General features: G+C 39.0%; 1 protein-coding gene across 1 annotated transcript; it reads right to left on the bottom strand.

Moving 5' to 3' along the window:
• Positions 1 to 23,315: 23,315 nt before the first annotated feature.
• LOC145624909 (uncharacterized) lies at positions 23,316 to 23,717 on the bottom strand. Its single transcript, XM_081677994.1, has one exon. The coding sequence runs from the start codon at positions 23,715 to 23,717 to the stop codon at positions 23,316 to 23,318; it is 402 nt and encodes a 133-aa protein (XP_081534120.1).
• Positions 23,718 to 24,633: the final 916 nt, after the last annotated feature.

The following is a 24,633-nucleotide window of genomic DNA, read 5'->3' as shown; positions in this document are numbered from 1 at the left end:
ATTGCCAGACGCTAAATGTTTTCGTTCGGCGCTGGAGTAGGGTCTTCCCTGTTCTGTTGCACCTGTATTTATTTTTGACTATAGAACTTTGCCAATCTCTTTAATTATCTTAGGGTTGACCTAAGTTTTAATGTCGCTTGACTCATTGACTTGACACAACTCAAGGTATAAACTTGACTCGCTATGATCGACTGACTCGAGGTTGACTCGACTCGAAGTGAATTGACACATGTGTTAGACTCAAATCAAAGTGATATGACACGACATGGCTCAATGTGTACATGACTCATGTGTGCATTGTAATGTGATCGTGCGACTCGAAAAAATGCAAAAAAGCAAAAATTTTCCATCATTTTTGTGGAGGGTACCGACTTTCTCCCGAAAAAGAAAGACGCGAAAAAGAATCGAAGTTTTTGAAGGTGCATGTTGAATGAGCTTAAACAAATGTTGTTTGATACTATCTCTCAAGGTGCAAGGATTAACTCATCCTAGGCTATCTCAACTGTTGACTCAATAATGAAAGCATTTGGGTAACTTAGACACGGAGGCTAAGCACTTCATACTTCAATGTGCAATGACAATTATGATTGATGAGTGATGTTGATATGACAAGGCATGCTTCAACATTGTGTTAAGATTCCATGACAAAGGGTTCCTAAGGGAAGTATATTTGGTCATGTATCTGTGATGTGTGTGATAGTGACACTAAAGTTAGGCCGCAAGAGCTAAGTGTGTGGAAAAATATTATTTTTAGAAGAATCAAATGGTGGTGACTCTTAGGCTAGGTAAGCTAATGATGTAAGGATCAAGCCCCCAAGTCTAGCTCTAAATGAATAGGGATGAGCATAGGGAATCCCTTGATATGATCATGGTGTGAGTGTGTGAATGTGAATGTGAATGCGTTTTTATTACGGTCGCACCTCGATGTGAGGTTGCCTACGTATCCGTTAGGAATCAGGCCGAACGTAGCTCTAGCCGAACCTCGCACAAGTATGTGTATACCTCAAAAAGGTCTTTTTAAGGGTTGTAATGTGGTTAGGCTAAAGGCTGAAGAAGAAGGGGATAAAGGCTCAAAACCTTAGATAAGCCCCCAAGGTGTGCAACCTTGCTTTTGAATCTTTGTATTTTTATGCTTGAATTTCTATTCTTTTTTAGCTCTTTTTTGCTTTAGCATTTATTTTATTTTTGCAATTGTGGGCAATCCCGATCATGCGGTCTATCACTCACTTGGCATTCATGTTTCTCAGGCACGGTACCGATCACTCGATAAGAGACGCAATCTGAGACATGTTCTTATCAAAGACATTTTCATATCAAAGACATTGGAACACTTAACCTTTTGTACACTTTCATTATAAATATTTTTTGCTTTTGCTTATTTTTGCTATTTTAATCTTTTGAAGTCATTCAAGCTTTTATGATATTGAAAATTGCATAAGTTACACACCATCCCATCCCAAGGTTAGGTAGATGTAGGTTGAAGAAAGAAAGGTCTACCGTTAGACGAGGCTCAAAGTGGTTTATGAAGAAAGGATGTATATTTGAAAGGTAAAAGGAGATGTGATATGGCTACAAGGGGTGCCTCAAATCATTGGTATACCTTGTGCTTAATTCGACATGAATTTTTTTTTTAAAGCAATATAATGAAATGACCATATATAAGGAAATAAATGCTCATTTTATTAAAAGAAAATATATAATGATCCTACAAAATAAATCTAAGAAGAATAAAAAGGTGCCTATGCTAGACTTATTGGGGAAAGGGTAAATAAAAAAGAAATAGAAAAAAGAGGTCACAAAATCTTGTCGTTGAAGCTCGCCTCTTGTCTTGTGTTGTTTCCATTATCATCACTCGCTCTTCTTGTTAACTGGAGGCATGGGAAGCTTGTTATTATCAATCTAATGTTGGATATCCTCCTTTAGCTTCCAACAGCTCTCAGTAGCATGACCCCTACCTTGATGGTACTTGCAGTGTTCGTTTGGATTCCAACTAGGCACTCTCTTCTCAGGCGGGGGATCTTGAAGAGGTCCAATAGAAGTAATGATTCCCTTGGCATGGAGTCGATCAAAAGCATCATCGTAGCTAATTCCAATAGGGGTAAATTCCCTTTTTGGTTGCTTTCAATTACCCATGGCTAGGATCTCACTAAGGTCGAAAGTACCAACACTATTACTAGAGTAGGTGTTTTCGGAAGAAGAAGGATGGTCGTTCTTTTTCCCTTTACAGCCACTGTTACTATTGTTACTAATCTTGTCCTTCTTGTCGCGCGGAGGAACATGAAAGAGATTTGAGTCAATGAAGTCTTGTACACGATCCTTGAGGGCGAGGCACTTTTCAGTAGTGTGACCGCGACCTCTATGGTATCAACAATAGGAATTTGGATCCCCATTGGGAAAACGTTTTTCAGATGGAGGGTCTTGACTAGGACCAATGGAGCGAATATGACCTTGATCATGTAGACAGTTAAAAGCTTCATTATAAGTCGTTTCTATTGGTGTGTATCCTTCAATGGTCCGTTTGCCCGTGGCTTAGGAGCATTGAGTTCTTCATTAAACTCTTGGCGAGAATTTTGTTCAATAGCCATCACCCAATTTGCTAATCCTTCTACCACATTCAAGAGCATGGCAATGACATCTTGCAGTTTTCGAACTTCCTCTTTTAGACTTGACGAGTCTTCCTTGGTATTATCTAAGAAAAGACTTTCATCCTCCTCAATTATGGCAACATTATCGAGAGAGGTCATATAAGCTGTCTCGATCATGGGCTCTCCTACAGGTGTGATAAGAAGTGATGGATCAAAGGATGCTTGGTCATCTTCGATGGGTAGAATCTCGGAAGTTTCACTGTTATCGATCAGATCTTGAATAGCTTCTTTTAGTTTCCAACACTCCTCAGTGCCGTGACCTTTTCCTTGATGATATTTGCAGTGCTTATTAGGGTCCCACTTAGGTGGCCTGGCTTCTGGAACTGGATATTTGATGGGCCCTATGGGCATGACTAGTCCTTTGTGATGTAGCTTCTCGAAAGCTGTTTCATAACTCATGCCAAGTGGAGTGAACACCCTTTTTGACCTTTGGATTCGTGATTTAGAGGCGTTCGTGGCATGTACCTCATTAATGGGAGAGGAAGAAGAAGGATGGTCGCTCTTCTTTCCTCTCGCACTATTATCTTTCAGAAGGTCATCTTCAATGTCAATACCTATATTATAGACAACCTTGAAAGTATTCAAATTGTGTTGGTATTTTAAGTGCTTTGAATACTTCCCTTGGAGATTCTTGATAAACATCCTCACAGATTCTTTTTCGGTAGGAGCCTTGACCATATTAGCGGAAGTTTCCCTCCATTTATTGAAGAAAGACGTGAACCCTTCATTTTCTTTTTGTTTTAACATCTCAAGTTGTCTGTGGTCTGTTTCGTCTTGGATGTTGCACTTATATCTATCTATGAAAGTGTTTGTTATCGACTCCCAAGAAGAGGTTTTTTCTTTCTCGAGAGAAAAGAACCATTGTTGACAAACGGTTTCGAGAGATAGTGGGAACAAAGAGGGGAAAACCTTCTTATCGATACCCTTAATGTTCATTATCATTTCAAAAGCTCTTAGATGGAAGTAAGGATTATCTGTTGCCTTGAATTTAGGGATGTCAGTGGCGTTGAACTTATGCGGAAGAAGTTCCTTGCCCAGCGAGACCCCTTGTGAACTCATGCCCTAAAATTTATAGTCACTAGATAGCTTGCTCAAGCTTTCTTGCATGAGGTTCATTTGTTGTTGCTTCACAGGGTCATCAATTTTGAGAGTTAAAGCCTTTAACATCTTTGTCACGTCATTCAATTGATTCCTAAGTTCATTGACCTCTTCTTGACTTGCCATTATCTTTTTAGCCTTCCTCTTTTGACGAATTGGTTTATCAAAAAGTGAAACTTGAATAAAGAGGTTGTCCTTGATTAATCGTCCTTCTCTCCTCGACCAAGTACTGTGGAAAAGGAATTTGGGGATATTCATTATTAATTATTTGACTCAAACTTTATTCAACATGCAATGGATGGAGGAAGTGAAGAAAGATGGTAGAATGTGAAGAAAAATGATGTAGATGGAGGGATATGAAGAATTAGGAATAGAATGTACCCCCAACTCAAATGACGGAAAAGACCGACTCATGCATAAACCTAAGAGATGGTCATGGTGACACGTACTCGAAGTGTGTGCTAAGACTAGTGAGTGTAGGTGATATGTTAAGACTCGTGTCATGACCATGTGGCTAGACTATGTGACTAGACTCACTTAATGACTTAACAAAGTGTTATTGACAGCGAAATTTAACCGAATTAATTAGAAAACTGGTTAATTAGACACTAGGTGATGACTCGACCAATAATCCAAACTGTCGGCAAAACGACAGGACTGGCGCCGCACTGTGTAGTGTAGCGCCAGACGACAGAGTTGTCGCTAGACGCCACACTCCATAGAGTGGCGCTACAGTCCAGACCTTGGCGCCAATGCTGGAGCTTCAACCTGGGACTGTTTTCGGTGTTATTAATCAACAAGGGTATGCCTAAAGTCGTACTAGGTCAATTCTGATTAAAATATTAGACTTTATTGACTCGAATTAATTAATTAATTAATTAATTAATTAGGCAAAGTTTTATAAGTCATTAATTTATTTAATTTCAACACAAGTCAAACAAACGGTTAAGAAATCATAGTATATGCACAACAAATAATGCACAATTACTCAAGTAGGCACAATATGATGCAATGAGTTTGCAACCTAACCATGGCTCTAGTTCTCTAAAGTTCGGGATATGGTTTAGTCAATAGAGGGTCCATAGTTAATTGTCCAGATGCACCGCGCGGAAGCCTAACCATGAAGGGTTGGCGCGAGTGGATGGGACACCGCGAGTTTTAGAAAAAACTCGCTTCCATGTTTGGTGAATTCAACATTCTCGGATGTACCCTTTGTTGCACGGAGCGTTCAATCAGGTAGATGGAGCATGAATTCCCAGAGGGTTATGTCCATATGTAGAACACATATGGGTTTCAGAAAAGTGAGAAATAATTCGATCAGGAAGTAGGATCGAGCAAACAATACGAAAAACCGATCGAAATTAGAACGCATATTTCTGGCTCGGTATTGGGGGAGGTTGGCGCCAGCAAACAGAGACTGGCGCCAGTTTTTAGCTGTAGCGCCTGGCGCCAATGCTGGCGTCTGGCGCTACGGCTAAAAGTCTGGCGCCAATGCTCTGGCCCCTGGCGCTACTTCCCACATGCCTCAGCAGCTTTCTGTGCTCGATAAAATTTTCCAGTTTCGCGAGGTGTTATTTCGGTCCTAGTTGTAAAAGATATTTCTCAAATTTCCTACGTGTAAAATCCTATGTGTTTAACTCATTTTGGATGGTCTTTCCAATGAGATCTTTTTTATGCATATGACAATAATGTTAATCAGAATTACGCACATGAAATACTTAGAACGTTTTGAGTCTCATCCACTCATTCTAAATCATTGCCGAAACAAATTCAGGAATTAAAATAGAAATCCTCCCCAGTGGAGTCGCCAAAAAACTGTAGGGAATAATTTCAAGCGTTAACCCCTTTGCTTGAACCCCACTGTGATCATACACTAAAGTACGGTGGCGTCCAAAACGGAAGAAGATAGAGCAAAAGAGTCGCCAACAAGTTTTTAGGAACTTGTAAACCGTTCACGAGGTGAAGGTTACACCCCTTAACGATCCAAGAGATCGTCAACTCCATAAGGTCTTGAACCAAATAAGGGTTCGGGGATGAAGGTACAAATCCAACCTAAAAGAGATTGAACCTGCCCTAATAATAGGCCTCTACTTTATTCTGATCATATTCATGTGCGCTTTCTGACTAACATGCAATCAATAGGATTAACCCTAAACCTTTTTATCTATGTTGGTTGAATTTAATGCACAAATAAACTATTATTGGCGATCACTTGAATTATAATCAAATTAATCCTAACAAGATTATTAATTATCTTATTAAGCGTGATTACAAATACAAATTCTCTTTAAACATGCATAAAAGGCGTGATCAAGCAATAAAAATATAAATAATATCAAGCAACATAAAAAATAATCATCATAAATAATAACAATAATTATAATAATAATCATAATTAAAATAATAAAATTAATCATAATTAACATAATCATGTTAAAGCATAATAATAGCAAGATCCTAGGCATGATACTATCAAGATTAATAACAAACCCTAGCATGTCACTAAGCGATAAAAATCAAATCTTTAGCCCTAACATGATACTAACAATCATAAATATTAGGAAGAACATAGGAAGCATCGTATCAATCATACTTAATATTAAAATTACCCTAGACATGATACTAGGATTATCATAACAATTTAAACATGATTTCTACATCATAACATCAATAAAAACCATTAAAGCACTTACTTTGATGCCTCGTACCTCTTTCTAATAACAAAATACACACGTTAGTAACTTCAAGGAAAATAATAAACAACAATTAAATTAAATAGTTGAAATAAAGATTTGGGACGAAACCCTCAGAAATTAAACCTTTCACGTCTAGGGCGAAGGCAACTTCGAATATGGCTAGGTGTATCTAAGTCTTGCGAATGCAGAATTTTGTATTTGAGAAAAGGCTAGTTTAGAAAAGAGAAAGAAAGAGAGAGAGAGAATAATTAAGAAAATCTTGACGAGAGTTGGTGAATGAAAACGGAGTTTTGACGACGTTATTTATAAAGAAAATCAGCCAAAAAGATAAAATTATCAAAATAGAGTCTGGCGCACATGAAACGGAACCAGCGCTAACGCTGGCTGTTGGCGCCAGGCGCCAACACTAGCGCCAGGCGTCAAGCGTAGCACCAGACGCTACAGCTGGCGTTTGGCGAAATTCACGCGTTTTCTTAAAATCAGATAAAAATTGTCGTACAGGAGGATAAAATCGTATTTGCCTTAAATATACTCTTTGATTTTAATTAAAACTCTGAAAAGTCAACAAAAAGTCAATTTATCATTGTTAATTGAATTAGGAATGAAAAGAACCTTCTAGAAGAATCTAGAAGACTAAAACCATTCCTATTTGCATTAGGAATGATAAATCCTATTAGGCCCTCCCCAAGATCATTGGGCCGCATATAAGGCTCAAACCGGGCCCAGTTTAGTAAATTGGCCATAACTTCCTCAATATTCTTCGGAATTGGGCTTATAATATATCGTTGGAAAGCCCTTGTCAAGCCCCATCCAACTACACTACTATTGGACCCATATCATGGACCAACCAAACTAGATTAGCTCTTTTCTTAAAATAAGTTTTCAAAAACAGAGAGAAGAGAAAAGAAATAAAACTTTCCGCAACACTAAACTTTCCACACTTTCACTTCATTCGATTATGATTCAGCGCGAAAGGTACTCATCACAGGGTTTGGTTTCGGGGAGACACAAATGGGTGTCTACAATCCCGCTGTCGAACGGCGGTGGCACGGAGCTAAACTCCAGTCCTGTGATGAGACTGAAGTCCGTAGGAGTGACCATCATCTCACCCTAGGGAAAGTTGAAAAGGTTGGTGGTGTCCCAAAAGAACTCCACCAGAGCACGAACTACATGGTGACCCCCGCTGGAGGCAACCATTGCCTCGGAGGTCTCAAACAGCGCAGTAAGACTGCAAAACTCCCATAGAATTCTCGTCTGATCGTCTCTGGCGATGTACATCTTGTACAGATCGCCCAAGCCGTCACAACCGGAACCATGACAGCGCGTCCTCCCAACTGTGATGCCCCGTCTCACCCTCTAAGAAATGTGATGGACGGGAGAAAAGCACAAGGTCCGCTCATCCCATTCAGGGAGTCGACCAAGCGAAGTGGACGGCTCGGCATCGTCCTCTACGGGCTCATGCTCCCATCGAACGTCTCGGGACCGTGAACCGGAACCTCGCTGTCTAGCCATGCTACATTGTGCAGAATTATCAAAAATTAAGGTTCTATAGTATCTAAGGTTCGCCTAGCCGCATGATACTATGTTCGCAAAAAACAGAGTACGTAGTACAAAAACAGAGCACAAATTCAAATTGAGCATAACGGCATTTTTCAAGCAATCAAACAATTTCTTGCAATACTATAGTAATTATTGTGACCAATTGGACAAAAATTGCTAGCAAAAACATCAAGAACAAGCCAAATTGTATTCCCGACCTTAAGAGGTTCAACAATGGCAATTTGTTCATTTCTTCACCAAATTGAGTCAAACAAGTCTCAAATTACTCCCAAGGCAATATATAAACATAATCAAGCAATTTCATGGCGTAAAATTTGACAAACAAAGAGAATTAAGCATTCTAAGTTTCGAATTTTCATGAAATTCGAGAATAAACACATGCAAAATTCATTAAAACCGGTGTGAGTTTGAAGAAAACTTACATAGATCGGGAAAATGGATGGAATAATCTTTGATTTGCAACAAATTTGAGTGAATTTGATTGAGAAACGAGCAAGAACGAATCAAATGAAGTTTTGGAGATTTTCGAGCAAGAAACGCGAAGAGCAGCAGCGAAAATGAAGAAGAGAAGGGTATTTAAGGAAAACCCGACTCTGGCACCAAGCTTCAGACCTTGGCGTCAGTCGATATGCTTTAGCGCCTAGCGCTAGCTCCAGCGTCTGGCGCTACAGCCAGTTAAGTGGCGCTGATGTTATTTCAGCGGCGCCAGAGCATTTAGCCACTCAGTACGGTTGTTCTAACCTTATGCAAAATGTTTTGGGTTCCTTGGTACTCCAGTTAGCCCCTCTAAGCAATTTGACACGATTTTTAGTAATCGTCTTGATTACACAAAGTGATCGACCTGATGAAAGATCGTCTCACTTGGCTTAAAGCGCCTAAGCATTGGCTCATCGCAAAAGGCACCGACATACTGGTTCATTCGAAAAGGCACCGACATACTGGTTCATTTGCAAAAGGCACCGACATACAGGTTTAAAACAGCAAAAGCGCCGACGTACAGGCATAGCGGAAGCAAAGTTCAAGCGAGCTTTTAAAGATCGACAAGCGAAGATCTTCGGTAATTTCCTTTGAAAAATTATCGCAACAAATGAGGATAGCTTCAAGCGAGGATATCTTCGGCAGCATTCCCTAGATTGTTGAGAGTTGTCACAAACAACTGAAGGTGATTTCAAGCAAAGTTGTCTTTGATCGTGTTCCCTAAGATGTGGAAGATGATCACAAAGCGGAAGAGGATCGTTTCAAGCGAAGCAATCTTCGATATTGGAGACAGTTACAAGCGTAGCAGTTTTCAAGCGGGATGACATTCTCTTGGCAGGAGGTCATCAAAACAGTAAAGCGACAGTAAATCGGTTACTTTAGAGACGTGTGCTCAACGGTGCAAGATACGCGTTTCTTAACTCTTTTATCTGCTAAACCAACGCTAGTTTGCAGGTATCGGCGTTGCAAGAGTGATTTAGGATCGCAGAACGTTCTGAATCATTCTCCGTCCCTATCACTACTTTGACTTTTGTTTTCGAAACTTACGTTTCTCCAAACTCAATCAAAGTGGGGGCTTCTGTAGACACCCATTTGTGTCTCCCCAAAATCAAACCCAGTGATGAGTACCTTTCACGTCGAATCATAATCGAATGAAGTGAAAGTGTGGAAAGTTTAGTGTTGCGGATAGTTTTAATTTCTTTTCTCCTCTCTCTGTTTTTGAAAACCTATTTTAAGAAAACAGCCAATCCAGTTTGGTTGGTCCATGATATAGGTCCAATAGTAGTGTAGTTGGATAAGGCTTGAAAAGAGATTTCCAACGATATATTATATGCCCAATTCCGATGAATATTGAGGAAGTTATGGCCAATTACTAAACTGGGCCTGGTTTGAGCCTTGTATGCGGCCCAATGATCTGGAGGAGGGCCTAATATGGATTTATCATTCCTAATGCAATTAGGAATGGTTTTAGTCTTCTAGATTCTTCTAGAAGGTTCTTTTCATTATTAATTTAATTAGCATTGATAAATTGAATTTTGTTGACTTTTTAGAGTTTTTGTCAGAATAAAAGAACGTTTTTGAGGAAAATACGATTTTATCCTCCTGTACGACATTTCTATCTAATTTTAAGAAAACGCGTCAATTTCTCAGTCAGCACCAAACGCTAGCTGTAGCGCCTAACGCTACGCTTGGCGCCTGGCGCTAACGTCAGCGTTTGGCGCTAACTTGATTTTATGCGTCAGAACTCTGTTTTTGATTTTTTATCTTTTTGGCTGATTTTTTCTATAAATAGATTCCTAAAAACCCCCGTTTTCATTCACCAACTCTCATCAAGAATCTCTTGATTTCTCTCTCCCTCTTTTCTAAACTAGCCTTTTTACAAACATAATTCCTCATACATTAGCACTAGACACACCTAGCCAAGTTCGAAGTTGCCTTCGCCCTAGACGTGAAAGGTTTAATTTCTGAGGGTTTCGTGCCAAATCTTTATTTCAATTATTTAATTTAATTGTTGTTTATTATTTTCCTTGAAGTTACTAACGTGTGTATTTTGTTATTAGAAAGAGGTACGAGGCATCAAAGTAAGTGCTTTAATGGTTTTTATTGATGTTATGATGTAGAAATCATGTTTAAATTGTTATGATAATCCTAGTATCATGTCTAGGGTAATTTTAATATTAAGTATGTTTAAAAGTATGATGCCTTCTATGTTCTTCCTAATATTTATGATTGTTAGTATCATGTTAGGGTTAAAGATTTGATTTTTAATGTTTAGTGACATGCTAGGGTTTGTTATTAATCTTGTTAGTATCATGCCTAGGCTCTTGCTATTATTATTATGCTTCGACATGATTATAATTATTATTATGATGATTATTTATTATGTTGCTTGATATTTTATTTTTATTGCTTGATCACACCTTTTATGCATTTTAAAGGGAATTTGTACTTGTAATCACGCATAATAAGATAATTAATAATCTTGTTAGGGTTAATTTGATTATAATTCAAGTGATCGCCAATAATAGGTTTTATTTGTTTATTAATATTCAACCAACATAGATAAACAGGTTTAGGGTTAAACCTATTGATTGCATGTTAGTCAGAAAGCGCAAATGAATACGATCTGAATAAAGTAGAGGCCTATTATTAGGGCAGGTTCATTCTCTTTTAAATTGAAAGGGGTCTATGAAGGTTTGGAAGAAAAACCTGAGAATGTGATCAATGGTGAGACACTACAGGGAATCAGTTTGGAGGTAGTGAATGGGAAGGTGAGGAGAGTAGAAGAGAAAAAGAGTGCATGAGGAAAAAGAAAAGGGAAAGAGGTTCCAGAGCAGCCTGTGAGGAAGAGCAGGAGAATGTCTGCCAGTTTAGTTCCTAAGACAAGCATGGATGAACCTCTGGAGCTTGATACTGAAGAAGATAAGGTTCTGGTTGGGCAGGTGGCAGAGCTTACTTATCGAGTTGAAACTACTGAGAAGTAGCTTAAAGCTGAAAGGAATGGTGTCCTTCGAACAAGTGTACTATTCCGTTAGTGGGTTCAGAATTATTAGAAATCTAATATATTCAGTGAGGTCAAGTGATCGGAATGCCTGGGTGGAGGCTGCTTCCGATCAGTAATATTAATGAATAATTAATATTACAGCTTAATCTTGACTGAACCCTTCGGGTCACACCCAAGCATTCAACAAACCGAACCGACGAATTAATTCGGAAGGAATTAATGAGTCGACCGAGTAATATTTATTTAGACGTCGGAAATTCGAGCTTAGAGCGTCGAAACCGAGCGTCGGAAGTCGAGTCGAAAAATAGTGAAAGACGAGACGAGAAATAGTAATAAATCAACAAAAGACCAAAATACCCCTAGCATCGGAATGCCCAAGCAAACCGAGTGCTAAGGGCGTATGGCCTAGCATGGTGGCTAGCATGCGCACCAAGCCGAGCCTAGGCTGGCTGGTGCGTGCTGGCGCACCCATGCTAGCATCGCAAGGCTAGGCGCTGCCTAGTGCGTGCTAGCATGCTAGGCGCAGCCTTGTGCGCGCAATGGCTAGTAAGCCATGCCGCAACAAGCTGCAGCAGCTAGCACGCTAGGCGCGCCAGCTCGCTACAGCTAGCAGCAGCATGGCTAGGCCATTGCTTGCTGCCTAGCAGCGCTGGCTAAGGCACAAGGCCAGCAGCAGCCCGCACAAGCATGCTGGGCTTGCTGGCCAGCAGCGCCTGGCAGCCCGCATGCGAGTGCTGGGCCTGCTGGGCTTGTTGGGCGTGGCTGCCACGGACAGCAGCACATGGCAGCCCACCTTGGCTGCCTTGGTGCCCAAGGGTGGGTGCCATGTGGCTTGTGGTCCTTGAGTGTGTGTGGAGTGAGGTGGCCGGTTATGGGAGAGGGAGTGGGGAGCAAGTTTGGTCCCCCCCCTTCTCCAAGTGGTCCTCACCTAACCACTCACATGAGCTTGCCACTTGTTGATTTATTACTAGTTTGATTATTAATTTTATTTTAGCTTTAAAATAAAATGGAAAAATCATACTATCCCACATTGATGGGAGAGTAAATGATACTCCCATCATTTCCTATAAATACCCAAGTATGGGCATTGGGAATGATGCTTGAGTAAGAGTTGGAAAAGGCATCACAATTAGTGAAAACCTTTGAACTCAATATAATTACTCGGGTTTTATTGGTCGGGTCTTGCTAACCCCAAGACATTGGACCTAGTCGGTTTTGTTGGTGCGGGTGGACTTCGTTGGAGGTCTCCGTGTGAGCGGGACTTGAAGCTTTCAAGTAAGAGCTCATTTTGGAGTGAAGCACGCGTCAAAGGTAATTTAGCTTATCTGAATCTTGTGATTAATTTAATTATGTTTATGGTTTTATTTATTGCGAGTGCGGTCTTGTTTTTGGGTTTGTTTCCGCGGTGAGTCGGACTCACCAAACCCCAACAACGGTATCGGAGCCTCGCTCGTTTATTTTTAAAATCATAATATTTTCAAGGTGTTTTTTATGGCTTAATTTTTCTGGTTTTAAGTTGCTAATTAGATTAGTAACTCGTTTTTCCAATTTTTACCTCGTATTAGAGCTGTCTTCAGCTCCCGAACCCAGATTTCGACCCAAAAATAGTGAATTTTGGGTGGAAAAGGCGTTCTGGAAATGGTTTTTCCCTTTTAGGACTTTGGTTTTAGCCAAAAAACGACCAGAAATGCATTTTTCGAGGGATGTTTCGTTTTGACGAAAAATTTTAAGTCTTTCTAACCTTGAAAATTGATTGCATATTTATGGTGGTTATGAATTTGGTTCTTTCCTTTATTTATATGCAATTTTAGACCACTTTAAGCATGATTACTTGGTAGTAATTGGTGCTTGAAAGTTTGGTTTTATTTTTTCACATAATTGCAAATTAATTGCATTAAGTGTGAAATTGTTGTTCTTTGTTGCTTCCAAGTACTAAAGATTCAATCTTTATTTATGATAAGTGATTGAAACTTTGAGTTACTAAATTCCATGAATTTTAGTTAAACTTTGTTGATTTAATCATTTTTTAGTTGATTGGAATCATAAAGTTTAAAACTTGTGATTGAAATTGGTTTATTTTCATATTGGAAGATATAATTTTTCATGGAGTCACAAGTATTAAAGTTGGAGTCTTTATTGAACTTATGTTCATTTTTTCCAACTCCCTTTTATTTTGTCAAAATCTCAAGATTAATTTAAAGTGATTAAATTAATAGTGAGAATTGCCCTAATTTATTTTATTACACCAAGTTAAACCAATTTTATTAAAGAATGGTTCTTGGAAATAAATTTGGTTAATTGCTTTTGGATGAATTATTTAAGTTGGACTTGTAATTTTTCATTTTTCCTCAAAATTGATTCTAAAATTAATTTAGAATTGATTTATAATGTCACACACAAAATCGATAATTTTCGAAATATTAGCACGCAACACGAGGCTTAAGAGCCCCGAGCTAGCTCTCGGCCAGCTGGCTGCTCACGCAACCCATATGTGGCTGCCGAGGCTGCTGGGCGCTTCGTTCTTAGGTGCATGGTGTTGTGCGTCTGTGTGTGCGAGGAAGGGCGTGGGCTGCTGCTCGCTGCCAGCAACATAGCGCGCCAGCCTGCAGCAAGCAGCAGCATGGCGCAGCAGCAGCATGAGGCTGTGCGCGCTGTGCGTGCTGCTACGCTTGGCTGGGCTGGGCGTAGCGCATGCAAGCACAAGCAGCCCACATGCATGCTTGGTGTTGCGGGGGTGCGCATGGGCATACTACGTGCTTGTTGTACGGTACGTACAATCCCATAATTGGCACAATAACCCCGGGTTATTAAGGCGATGCTATTTTAAAGTTAATTTTAGTGTTGCTTAATATGTAAATAAGGGTATTTTTTTTTTTTGGACTCCAAGTCTTAGTGCTAGGCACTTAGACATTTTGGAATTCGTAATTTTGCTTAAATTGTCGTTTTAATTATTTTAATTATTTTGTTTATTTAATTAAAATTTTTGGAGGCTAGGCCTCGGTTTTTGAGCGACATTTGCAAAAATTAATTTTGGCAAATATTTGGGTTCACCGACTTAATTAATTGGATTAGTTAAGTTGGATGCGAAATTTAATGGGAGCGTCTCTTAGTTATTACCATAACCGGTTAAAACAACTTTGACTAGTTTAATTAGGCGTGTTAATTGGATTAACCACCTAGATTAGTTACTAGTTCTCGCGCGTTTTATGCATTGTTACTTGTTTATCGTTGTAAAATGCATGGGCCATTCACAGATAGAGAATGGATGAATGGAATGTAAAATTCTGTCACAGGTTTTATGAAATGGCAACTAGTGGGGCCCGATTAGGATAGAAAATACGGACTGTGATCCGTGATGTATTTTTGTAAATCTAAATACGGTCTGCGAACCGTTGAGTATTTTTGTACCTTAATATTTAGATTAGTCCTAATCGTAGATACTAGCAATTGTAATATTTTGGTCAAGTCTTGAAGACGGGGTTCTTAGAAGACAAAGCCATGAAGTTGCAAATGAAGACCTTTTGAAGACTTGAAGATCTCAAGGGGTCATGCTAGTTGCCAAATGCATCTCTATTTATGTTTTCGATATATATTTATGTTTATATATATATGAATTATATGTTAGATGCATGTTTAGGATTTCGAATGTTGAGATGATTAATTAAGTTCACTTAAATCAACCAACATTGAAACCCTAGGTCCCTAAAATATTGAGTAAAACTTGCCATTCCAAAACACACTTACCAACCGAACGAGGGTAGTGGTGGGCTACGCCAAAGCGAGGCATCACTACTTCTCCAAGGAACGTAAGGCATACCGGGTATGCAAGGTGGTTTTGGTTATACTCAACGATATGAGTGATGGAGTCCTAACATGTCGTGGCAAAGTGAATAAATTGTTTAGAGAGCATTGGATGCGACGATTTATTCAACCAAGAGTGGCTTGGAGCCATTAGCAAAGCGTTGCTTACCTTAGGAGATTGAGTGTTAAGACAAGCCAAAGCATGCTTAACCACTCTTTGTTTCTTTGGATCTTGGAATCGACTTATTCTCAACTAAAATGGGGACAATCTTTAATGTGTGAATAAGACGTTTTAAATAAGTTTGATTAAAATGCATGAATTCAATCTTATTTAAGTATAATAAATGGTTTTTCATTTCAAATTCTTTCAATTGTAGAATCATGTCTTCAAATAACTCAAAGAACTAATTCTCGTTACGCTCAATTCTCGACAAGGAGAAGCTGAGTGGGCCAAATTTTCTTGATTGGCAAAGGAACTTGCGAATTGTTCTCATGCAAGAGCAAAAGGAATATGTCCTTGATGAGGAAACGCCCGAAGCTCCCAATGCGGAGGTGACTCAAGCTGCCCTAAATCGATGACAAAGTGCCAATCGAGATGTCAAATGCATCATGTTGGCCATAATGTCTCCTGAGCTTCAAAAGACTTTCTTTGAAAAAGAGACGGCTTTTGAGATGATTTCTGAATTGCAGAATATGTTCCAAGAGCAGGCCCGAACTGAAAGGTTTGAAACCCACAGGCAGATCCTTTAGAGCAAGCTCAAGAAAGGAGAGCCAGTCAGCCCACATGTACTCAAAATGATTGGATTGTTTGAAAACATGGGAAGGCTTGATGCGGGGTATTCAACCGAGATGGCAATTGACATCATTCTCCACTCGCTGCACAAAGGCTATGATCAGTTCAAGATGAACTATAATATGCACAGCATGGAGAAAACCCTCACCGAGCTTCATGGTTTGTTGAAGCAAGTTGAGCAAACGCTCAAGGATGAGGGAAAACATGATATGCTCATGATTAAAAAGGGCAAGCCGTTCAAATTTTTGGGCAAGAAGAAGAAAGGCTTTAAGGGGAAAGGTAAGAAGAAAACTTTTCCGCCTAAGTCTAAAGCTACCAAGGATAAGAAGGTAGCGTCTTCTAAATCTGATTCCGAATGTTTCTACTGTAAGAAGAAGGGACATTGGAAGAGAGATTGCCTCAAGTTCAAGGAAGATAAGAAGAACGGAACTGTTGCTTCTGAATCAGGTATATTCGTTATAGACTTTAACTTCACTAGCTTAACATCATGGGTATTAGATACCGGATGTGGCTCACACCTTTGTTCCAATTCTCAGGGACTAAGGAACGCTAGAAAGCTAGAGAAGGGAGAGATTGAACTCCGGGTCGGCAATGGAGCCAGAATTGGTGTCGTATCCGTAGGAACTCTCAGTTTGTCTTTGCCCACCGGGCTAGTTTTGGAACTCGATAATGTTTATTATGTTCCTAACATTACCAAAAACATTATTTCAATTTCGGCGTTGGACGCCAAAGGTTTTGAATTTCGAGTAAAGGACAAAGAATGTTCGTTTTATCTCGATAATGTTTTATATGGTATTGCACATTCTGAAAATGGCCTTTATGTGCTTTCTTTAGACAAACAAATTTATAATGTGAATAATGATACCAAAAGAGCTAAGACCATAGAGTCAAATCAGACTTACTTGTGGCATTGTCGTCTTGGCCACATTAACATCAAACGCATCAAGAAACTTCTACAAGAAGGTGTTCTTAACTCTTTCGATTTAGAATCGTTTGAGAATTGCGAGGGATGTCTATTAGGCAAGATGATTAAACAGCCATTCTCCAAGTTGGGAGAAAGGGCAAGTGACTTATTGGGTCTTATACATACCGATGTATGTGGACCAATGAGCTCAACCACAAGAAATGGACATCGATATTTCATCACCTTCACAGACGACTATAGTAGATATGGTTATGTCTACCTAATGTCGCATAAATCTTAATCGTTTGAAAATTTCAAAGAATTTCAGAGTGAAGTTGAAAATCAGCTTGGCAAGAAAATGAAATCCTTTCGATCAGATCGAGGTGGTGAATACTTGAGCCAAGAATTCAATGACCATCTGAAAGAAAAGGGTATACTTTCATAATTGAAACCTCTAGGAACTCCACAATGGAACGGAGTATCCGAAAGGAGAAATCGAACCTTGTTAGACATGGTACGATCATCAATGGGTCTTAGTGATCTTCCTATCTCTTTCTGGGGACACACACTTCTAACTGCGGCACTAATAACACTGAACCGTGCACCATCAAAAGTTGTAGAAAAGACTCCATATGAATTATGGACAAAGAAACCTCCTAGGTTGTCTTTTCTAAAGATATGGGGATGCAAAGCATATGTCAAGAAATTGATTTCTGACAAACTTCATCCCAAATCTGAAAAGGTTTACTTTGTGGGCTACCCAAAAGAAACAAAAGGATATTACTTCTACAACAAATCGGTGAACAAAGTGTTTGTTGCTCGCGATGGTGTCTTTTTGGAGAAGGAACACCTTTCCAAAATGACAAGTGGGAGGAAAATCAAACTCGACGAAGTTCGTGAGGATGAGCAACAAAATCAGAATGACAGTCAAAGTGCTCAAACAACATCTGTTGACGCAGGTCAAAATGATCAAAATGTGCAAAGTCAAACCGGCAATGCAAATGCTCAATCCATTACCCTACGTAGGTCTCAGCGGCCGAGATCTCAACCTGATAGATATCTTGGTTTAGTATTAACCGAGATCTCAGTGGACATCCTGATTATGGATGGAGATGAACCGGCAACCTACAAGCAAGCGATGGAAAGTACCGACTCTGCTAAATGGCAAGAGGCCATGAGATCTGAAATGGATTCCATGTTTGAAAATCAAGTCTGGGACTTGGTTGACTTACCCGAAGGTTATACACCTATCGGATGTAAGTGGATTTTCAAGATGAAAACCGACAAAGATGGAAATGTATTCATTTACAAAGCTAGATTGGTGGCAAAAGGTTACATGCATACAAGTTCATGGTATTGATTACGGTGAAACCTTTTCACCAAACGCAATGCTGAAATCCGTTCGGATCCTCACAGCGATTGCTGCATATTACAATTATGAAATATGGCAGATGGATGTCAAAACCGCCTTCCTAAATGGTTATTTGGAAGAAACTGTGTATATGACACATCCTGAAGGTTTTGTCGACCAAAACAATGCTAGGAAAGTTTGTAAGCTTAAGAAGTCCATTTATGGACTAAAGCAAGCAAGCAGAAGTTGGAATCTGCGATTCGATGAAGCCATCAGTAAGTTTGGTTTTATCAAGAATCCAGATGAATCTTGTGTTTACAAGAAGGTTAGCGGGAGTGACATCGCCTTCCTAGTCTTATATTTTGATGACATATTGCTCATTGGAAACAGCATTCCGTTGTTAGAGTCTGTAAAGGCCTGGCTTGGAAAGTGCTTCTCAATGAAAGACTTGGGAGAGGCTCAGTACATACTAGACATCAAGATCTATAGGGATAGATCGAAAAGGATGATTGGATTGAGTCAGAGTACTTATATTGATAAGGTACTTGCTCGATTTGGCATGGAGGAGGCCAAGAGAGGTCACCTGCCAATGTCACATGGCATAACCCTAAGCAAGAAGCAGTGTCCACAGACACTTGATGAGCGGGTAAGAATGAATCAGATTCCATATGCTTCGCTTATTGGATCGATCATGTATGCCATGATATGTACTAGGCCAGATGTATCGTATGCCTTGAGTGCTACGAGCCGTTACCAATCAAACCCAGGAGAGGCGCATTGGACTGCGGCCAAAAATATCCTAAAGTACCTGAAAAGGAACAAGGATAAATTCCTGGTGTATGGTGGTGCAGAGGATTTAGTTGTGGAAGGTTATACCGACGCAAGCTTCCAAACAGACAGAGACGATTTCAAATCGCAATCTGGATATGTGTTTTGTCTAAATGGAGGGGCGTTTAGTTGGAAGAGCGCAAAGCAAAGTACAACTGCAGATTCTACAACTAAAGCCGAATACTTAGCAGCTGCTGAAGCAGCTAAGGAGGCTGTTTGGATTCGTAAGTTTGTTGGTGAACTTGATGTTGTACCCTCTATAAAGGGTCCAATAGCCCTCTATTGTGACAACAATGGAGCTATTGCTCAGGCCAGAGAGCCTAGGGAACATCAGAAGGTCAAACATGTCAAGCGGCGATTTCACATGATTCGAGAATGGAAATCAGAGGGTGAAATCAGAATTTGCAAAGTTGGAACGGATGACAATGTAGCCGATCCACTTACTAAACCTTTGCCTCAAGTGAAGCACAACAAGCACGTTGAGGCAATGGGAATCAAGCATGTAGGAGACTGGCTTTGATTTCCTTGTTTAGTGTTTTAGTTAATTTTGAGAAAAATTAATGTAAGACGCTAAGGAAAACCATTGATGTTTTGGAGTAATGTAAAATTTCATGCAATATTTTATTACTCCGTTATGCTATTTAATTGTGGTTTAGGATTAAATAATGAGTCCATTTGATTCTGAGAATATTCAAAATAGGGTATCAAGACCAGTCTTGGTAAGGAAACACCTATTAAGTGAACATTGAATATTATAATCGAAAATTATCCCTAATCAAGGTCATTTAAACGATGGACGATTAATGACCAATTGAGATTAGTGTGTAGTCTGATTTATAGCACCGTTTCATGTGCTATAAGGACATGATTGTCATAAATCATTTGCACAGGTATTGGTTTAGAACCATACTGGATCGACCTATGAGAATACTTTAAGAAATTATAAATTTGTCATAAGTATACTTCTCATTATGGCTATCGGAACCTATTTCCTCGACCATGAGTATTGTGAGTTCTCTTGTTTGAGTACTAGTTCGCTTTGATGTTGTCAAACGTCTGCCGTAATAGGGGATTATAACGGCAACACTCGGGCGACTAGGTCCTCTCAGTAAGAGGAGCTACATTACAAGACTGGGAATGTCCCCCTACTAAAATAGGGAAGATGTCTTTGTTGTATACAAGGCCTCTCGTAGAGCGAGACTGTAAAATGCATGGCCGTGCTCGGATGGATTTTAGAAATCATTTGTTTATTGACAGCCGGACTCGGAATCGGGAAACACTTCTGGACGTAATAAGGATGACAAAATAAATCTTACCTTCTAGTTCATGAAGAGACATTAAGCGACATAGGAAAAGGTTGTACACAAAATGCGCACTTGTCCGGAAGGACAAGTGGGAGATTAAAAGGGATGGTGTCCTTCGAACAAGTGTACTATTCCGTGACTGGGTTTAGAATTATTATAAAGCTAATATATTCAGTGAGGTCAAGTGATCGGAATACCTGGGTGGAGGCCGCTTCCGATCAGTAATATTAATGAATATATTAGCTTCCTGGTCAAACGGCTGTCCATATTGTCCGTACTGCCCGAAGACAGGAGGGTTAGGCGGTAAAAATGCATTAAGATTTTGGGGGTCTGATAGAAACGGCTGAACAACTAGAATAGGAGTTTGAGTATGGTGAGATTGGCTTCTACTGGTCCTGGCCGAGCTGGTATGTTTGGAAAGAGAAGGGTTTGAGAATTCATCCGGCATTGTGGGAGTAGAGGTAGTGTCCGAGTAGGCTGCTCGTTCCCGTTGCTTGTGCCGAATGTACTGTATTCCCTTACGTCTTTCTAGCATCAAGACGATTCAGGCTCTTCCCTTCGAGGTTGTCTGGTCTGCTCCCCAGCCAACTATATTTTCTCCAGGAACCTAGAAAAATTCGTCCATGACACCCTGGGAGACCTTCCAGGTTGTCTGAAAGGGGTATTTCCAGCATCTTAAGCGTTAGTTGCCTTGCTCTGGGTCTTCTTGTGAGTGTCATCTCCTCCTCTCCTGGGCGGCTTCTTAGAGGAGGAAGGCATCTTACCCTTAAGCTCCTTTCGGACCTTACTCAAGGCAAGATTAAAGTGAACCAATAGTAACTGGAGGATCCTTGGCCTCATGAAACGAAGCGATCAGAGGATCACTAAAATTAATTGTTGCAACTATATCCTCTACATGTCCATCCTCACCAGAATCAGGACCAGTGTTAGGTGTCTGACCATCTATTGCCATAAAAGACGAGAATCCCCACAGACGGCACCAAATATTTCGGGTGATTTTGTGATTTCCTCAGACTTTGGTCACGTTCTTCTGACAAGTAGACATAGACACCTGCAAAACACGAATATTGCGGTGACGGAATATTCGTCTTCGACGGTTAAGTTAGTAACCTAAAATCGGAAAGGCTAAAGAATGAAAGTAGAGAGAAGTTGGAATTTTTTATTGCTCTAATAAAAGCTATGTCTTAATCCACCCCTCCCATCATAAATGATTGGGGTATATATAGGGGTGGGGATATGAGCTTTTTAGGGTTTCTACCCTAGAATGACGTTTTCTGATTGGCGGTGCAATCAGATAGGGACATGTGTCCTTGATTAGGAAGCCGTTTTGCGGCTTTCTCGGAATTCGGGCCTCTTGATGTAAGGAGGCCCTTTTTCTACCTTATTCAGGTGCTCTTAAATAGGGTTGCATATGTGGCTTCTTCCTAAAGTGACACATGTCGCCCTCTAATTGGGTCACGTGTCACTAGGGGGGAATTGGTCCACGCGTTGGGTAATTTTTGCCCCAAACAAAAATAATATATGATCATCTTTCATTTCGCACAGAATGAGGATTCTAAAAAAGAGGAGTTTTATTTAATTTCAAACTCTTTGATTTTACTTTTTCAAAAAAGGATAATTAAAATCTCTTAGTAACTTATAGAAGCTTCTAATTTTTCCTAATTAGTTTTGGAATACGGTTATATATTTGGACCCTCCACATGATCATTGGATCGTAGGTAAAATCTGGTTTGGGTCTAGTTTAGTATTTTGGCTATAACTTCCTCATTATTCATCGGAACTGGGCTTATAATATATCGTTGGAAAGCTCTTTTCGAGCCTCATCCAACTACACTATTATTAGATCCATATCATGAACCAAACTAAAGTGGACTGGACATTTTCATAAATAAGGTACGGAAAGAAAATATTTTGGAAAAAAGAAAGAAGAATTTTTATTAAAATAGTGCATCACGAGACTCTTTCACATTTCACCTTGTTCGATAATCAACGATGTGAAAGATATTCATTATTGGGTTTGGTTTTTAGGGATTGTCTACAGACACCACATCCACACTTTTGTGTGTCCTGGAGATTGAGACATTACACCTATGAGAACCGATTTCAAAGTGAATTTAGCTAGCGCTAATTTATTGATTTTGCAAATAAATACAAGAGAAGGATTTAACAGAGAAGGGACTAAGATGGAGAATAAAGAAAAGGAGAAGAAAGAGAAAGGAAAAAAAACTTACTTGAAGCAGCACCAACAATGGAGGAGATGCGAGATAGGAGGATAGGAGAACAAGAGAGAGAACAAAGAAAGAGAAACAGGGGAGGAAATCTGAGAAATCGAAGAAGAAAAAGAAAGATAAGCGGGGGTGAGGGCTCATTAAACGTCAAGTGCGTTGTACGTGATGTGGTAACGCCGGAGTTTTAAATCAAACAATCACTTTCCGACGTAAGGTGTTAAGTTGCAACATTTTTTAATAAAAAGATGGTCTTCTATAACATATTTTTTAAAAGGTGGATGATTGCAAAAAAAAATGAGATTTAAAATGTGCTTAAATGCAAAATTTCCATAAAAAAAAGTAATTAAAACATATTTTAATAATGATTATTGAAAATTACTGGCATAAAAACTAACCTAGTAACTATAATGGCATTATGGCAAGGTCTCGGTATAGCTATTATAAATTTATAATTGTACTAAATACTAGAGGCGAGGACATTACATAGATCTCCAAAAAAAAAAAAAAAAAAAAAAAAAAAAGTATTTGTAAATTTATAAGGACAATTTAGGAAACCAAACGCTTAAAAATTGAATAATATTCCTAATCCCATTTTATAATTTTAAGCTACAAATTAAATAACAAAATCATGACAAATCACCATTATCATCCTCGACAATAATCCTTATTCCATTTTCACGAAGCGTATTAATAATATCCCAAACAATCTTAGCATTAGCAGTATTATCTTCTACCCCTTTCTTCTGAACTTGTTTACTAACATTGGTGTGAATCCCATCTTCCAAACCTCGGTGGTTGCGATTAAGGGCCTCCAATTTGATCCGCCTTGATAAGACTTCTCCGACAACAGCGGCAGCGTGAGGACTCTTGGTGGTGCGGCCGAGCTCAAAGGCTCGTTTGATAGCGTGCTCTATCGATGACACTTGAGCTACTAAACTTCCGTCACTTTTATCCAAAATATTGGCTGTTATGTACTTGAGTGATATATGTAATCGCAACTCGTACGCCGCCTTTCGAACCATTGTCATGGTTTCTGGGATTGAATTGAGAAATGATGGAGTTGTGGATCTATTGAAAATGGTGGGCTTTTAGGGGTTTTGATTTTGTGTGGGTTTAGTAGCCCATAACAGGTTGGATGTTGACCCAACAATATGTTTGCAAGGGTCGAATATGGATAGAGTTTTGGTATTAGGCTGTGTCAACTTCACCTTCTTTTTTTTTTTTTTTTTTTTTTTGAGGGCAACTTAACCTCATTTTTGTTTAATTGATATTAATCTTATTGAATAAAACTTATTTTTACTTAACTTTTTTTTTTTTTTGAATAGTTATTTTACTTAACTTTGATAAAATACATTCAATTAAATTAATTTTACTGAACTTATTATTATTTTTTATTTATTAAAATTTATATTCTCTATTATATTTGGTTTTAAAATTTATCGATTTTTAGTGAGTAAAAATTATTTTTATTGAACATAAATTAGTTATAATAGGTTTAAAAAAAACAGTTTTAAGAAAATGAACTTATTTTTACTGAAGTGAAATCGTTTTTTTTTTTTTTTTTTTTTTTTTTTTTTTTTTTTAAGTAAACTTATTTTTAATATATTTTATATAGGAAATTTTGTAAACCACCCTAAATACCCCACTTGTTGAATTCACCGCCCCGTTTTTTTTGACGTAATAAAAAAATATCATTCCAAAAATGCAAAATCAGTAAGTATCACCACCCTTCTCCTATTTCGTCCAATTTTCTGATTTAGGGTTTTACAATAAAAAAAAAAATTTAAAAAAAAAAAAAAAAAAAAAACCAAACCCATACATGCTACCTCATATAGGTGAGCAGCTCTACCATCCCTGGCACCCCCTCTCTTCCCCTTCTCCGTTTCCAACACCCCTCCCTATCCTGTCCCTGTTTTTGGCCCCTTCCTTTCCCCCTAACAATAT

The sequence above is a fragment of the Chenopodium album genome, chromosome 3, assembly GCF_948465745.1.
Source record: "Chenopodium album chromosome 3, dcCheAlbu1.1, whole genome shotgun sequence".
Lineage (NCBI taxonomy): Eukaryota > Viridiplantae > Streptophyta > Magnoliopsida > Caryophyllales > Amaranthaceae > Chenopodium > Chenopodium album.
Note: the sequence above shows the minus strand (reverse complement) of the source record. Positions and strands in the feature narration are given on the sequence as shown.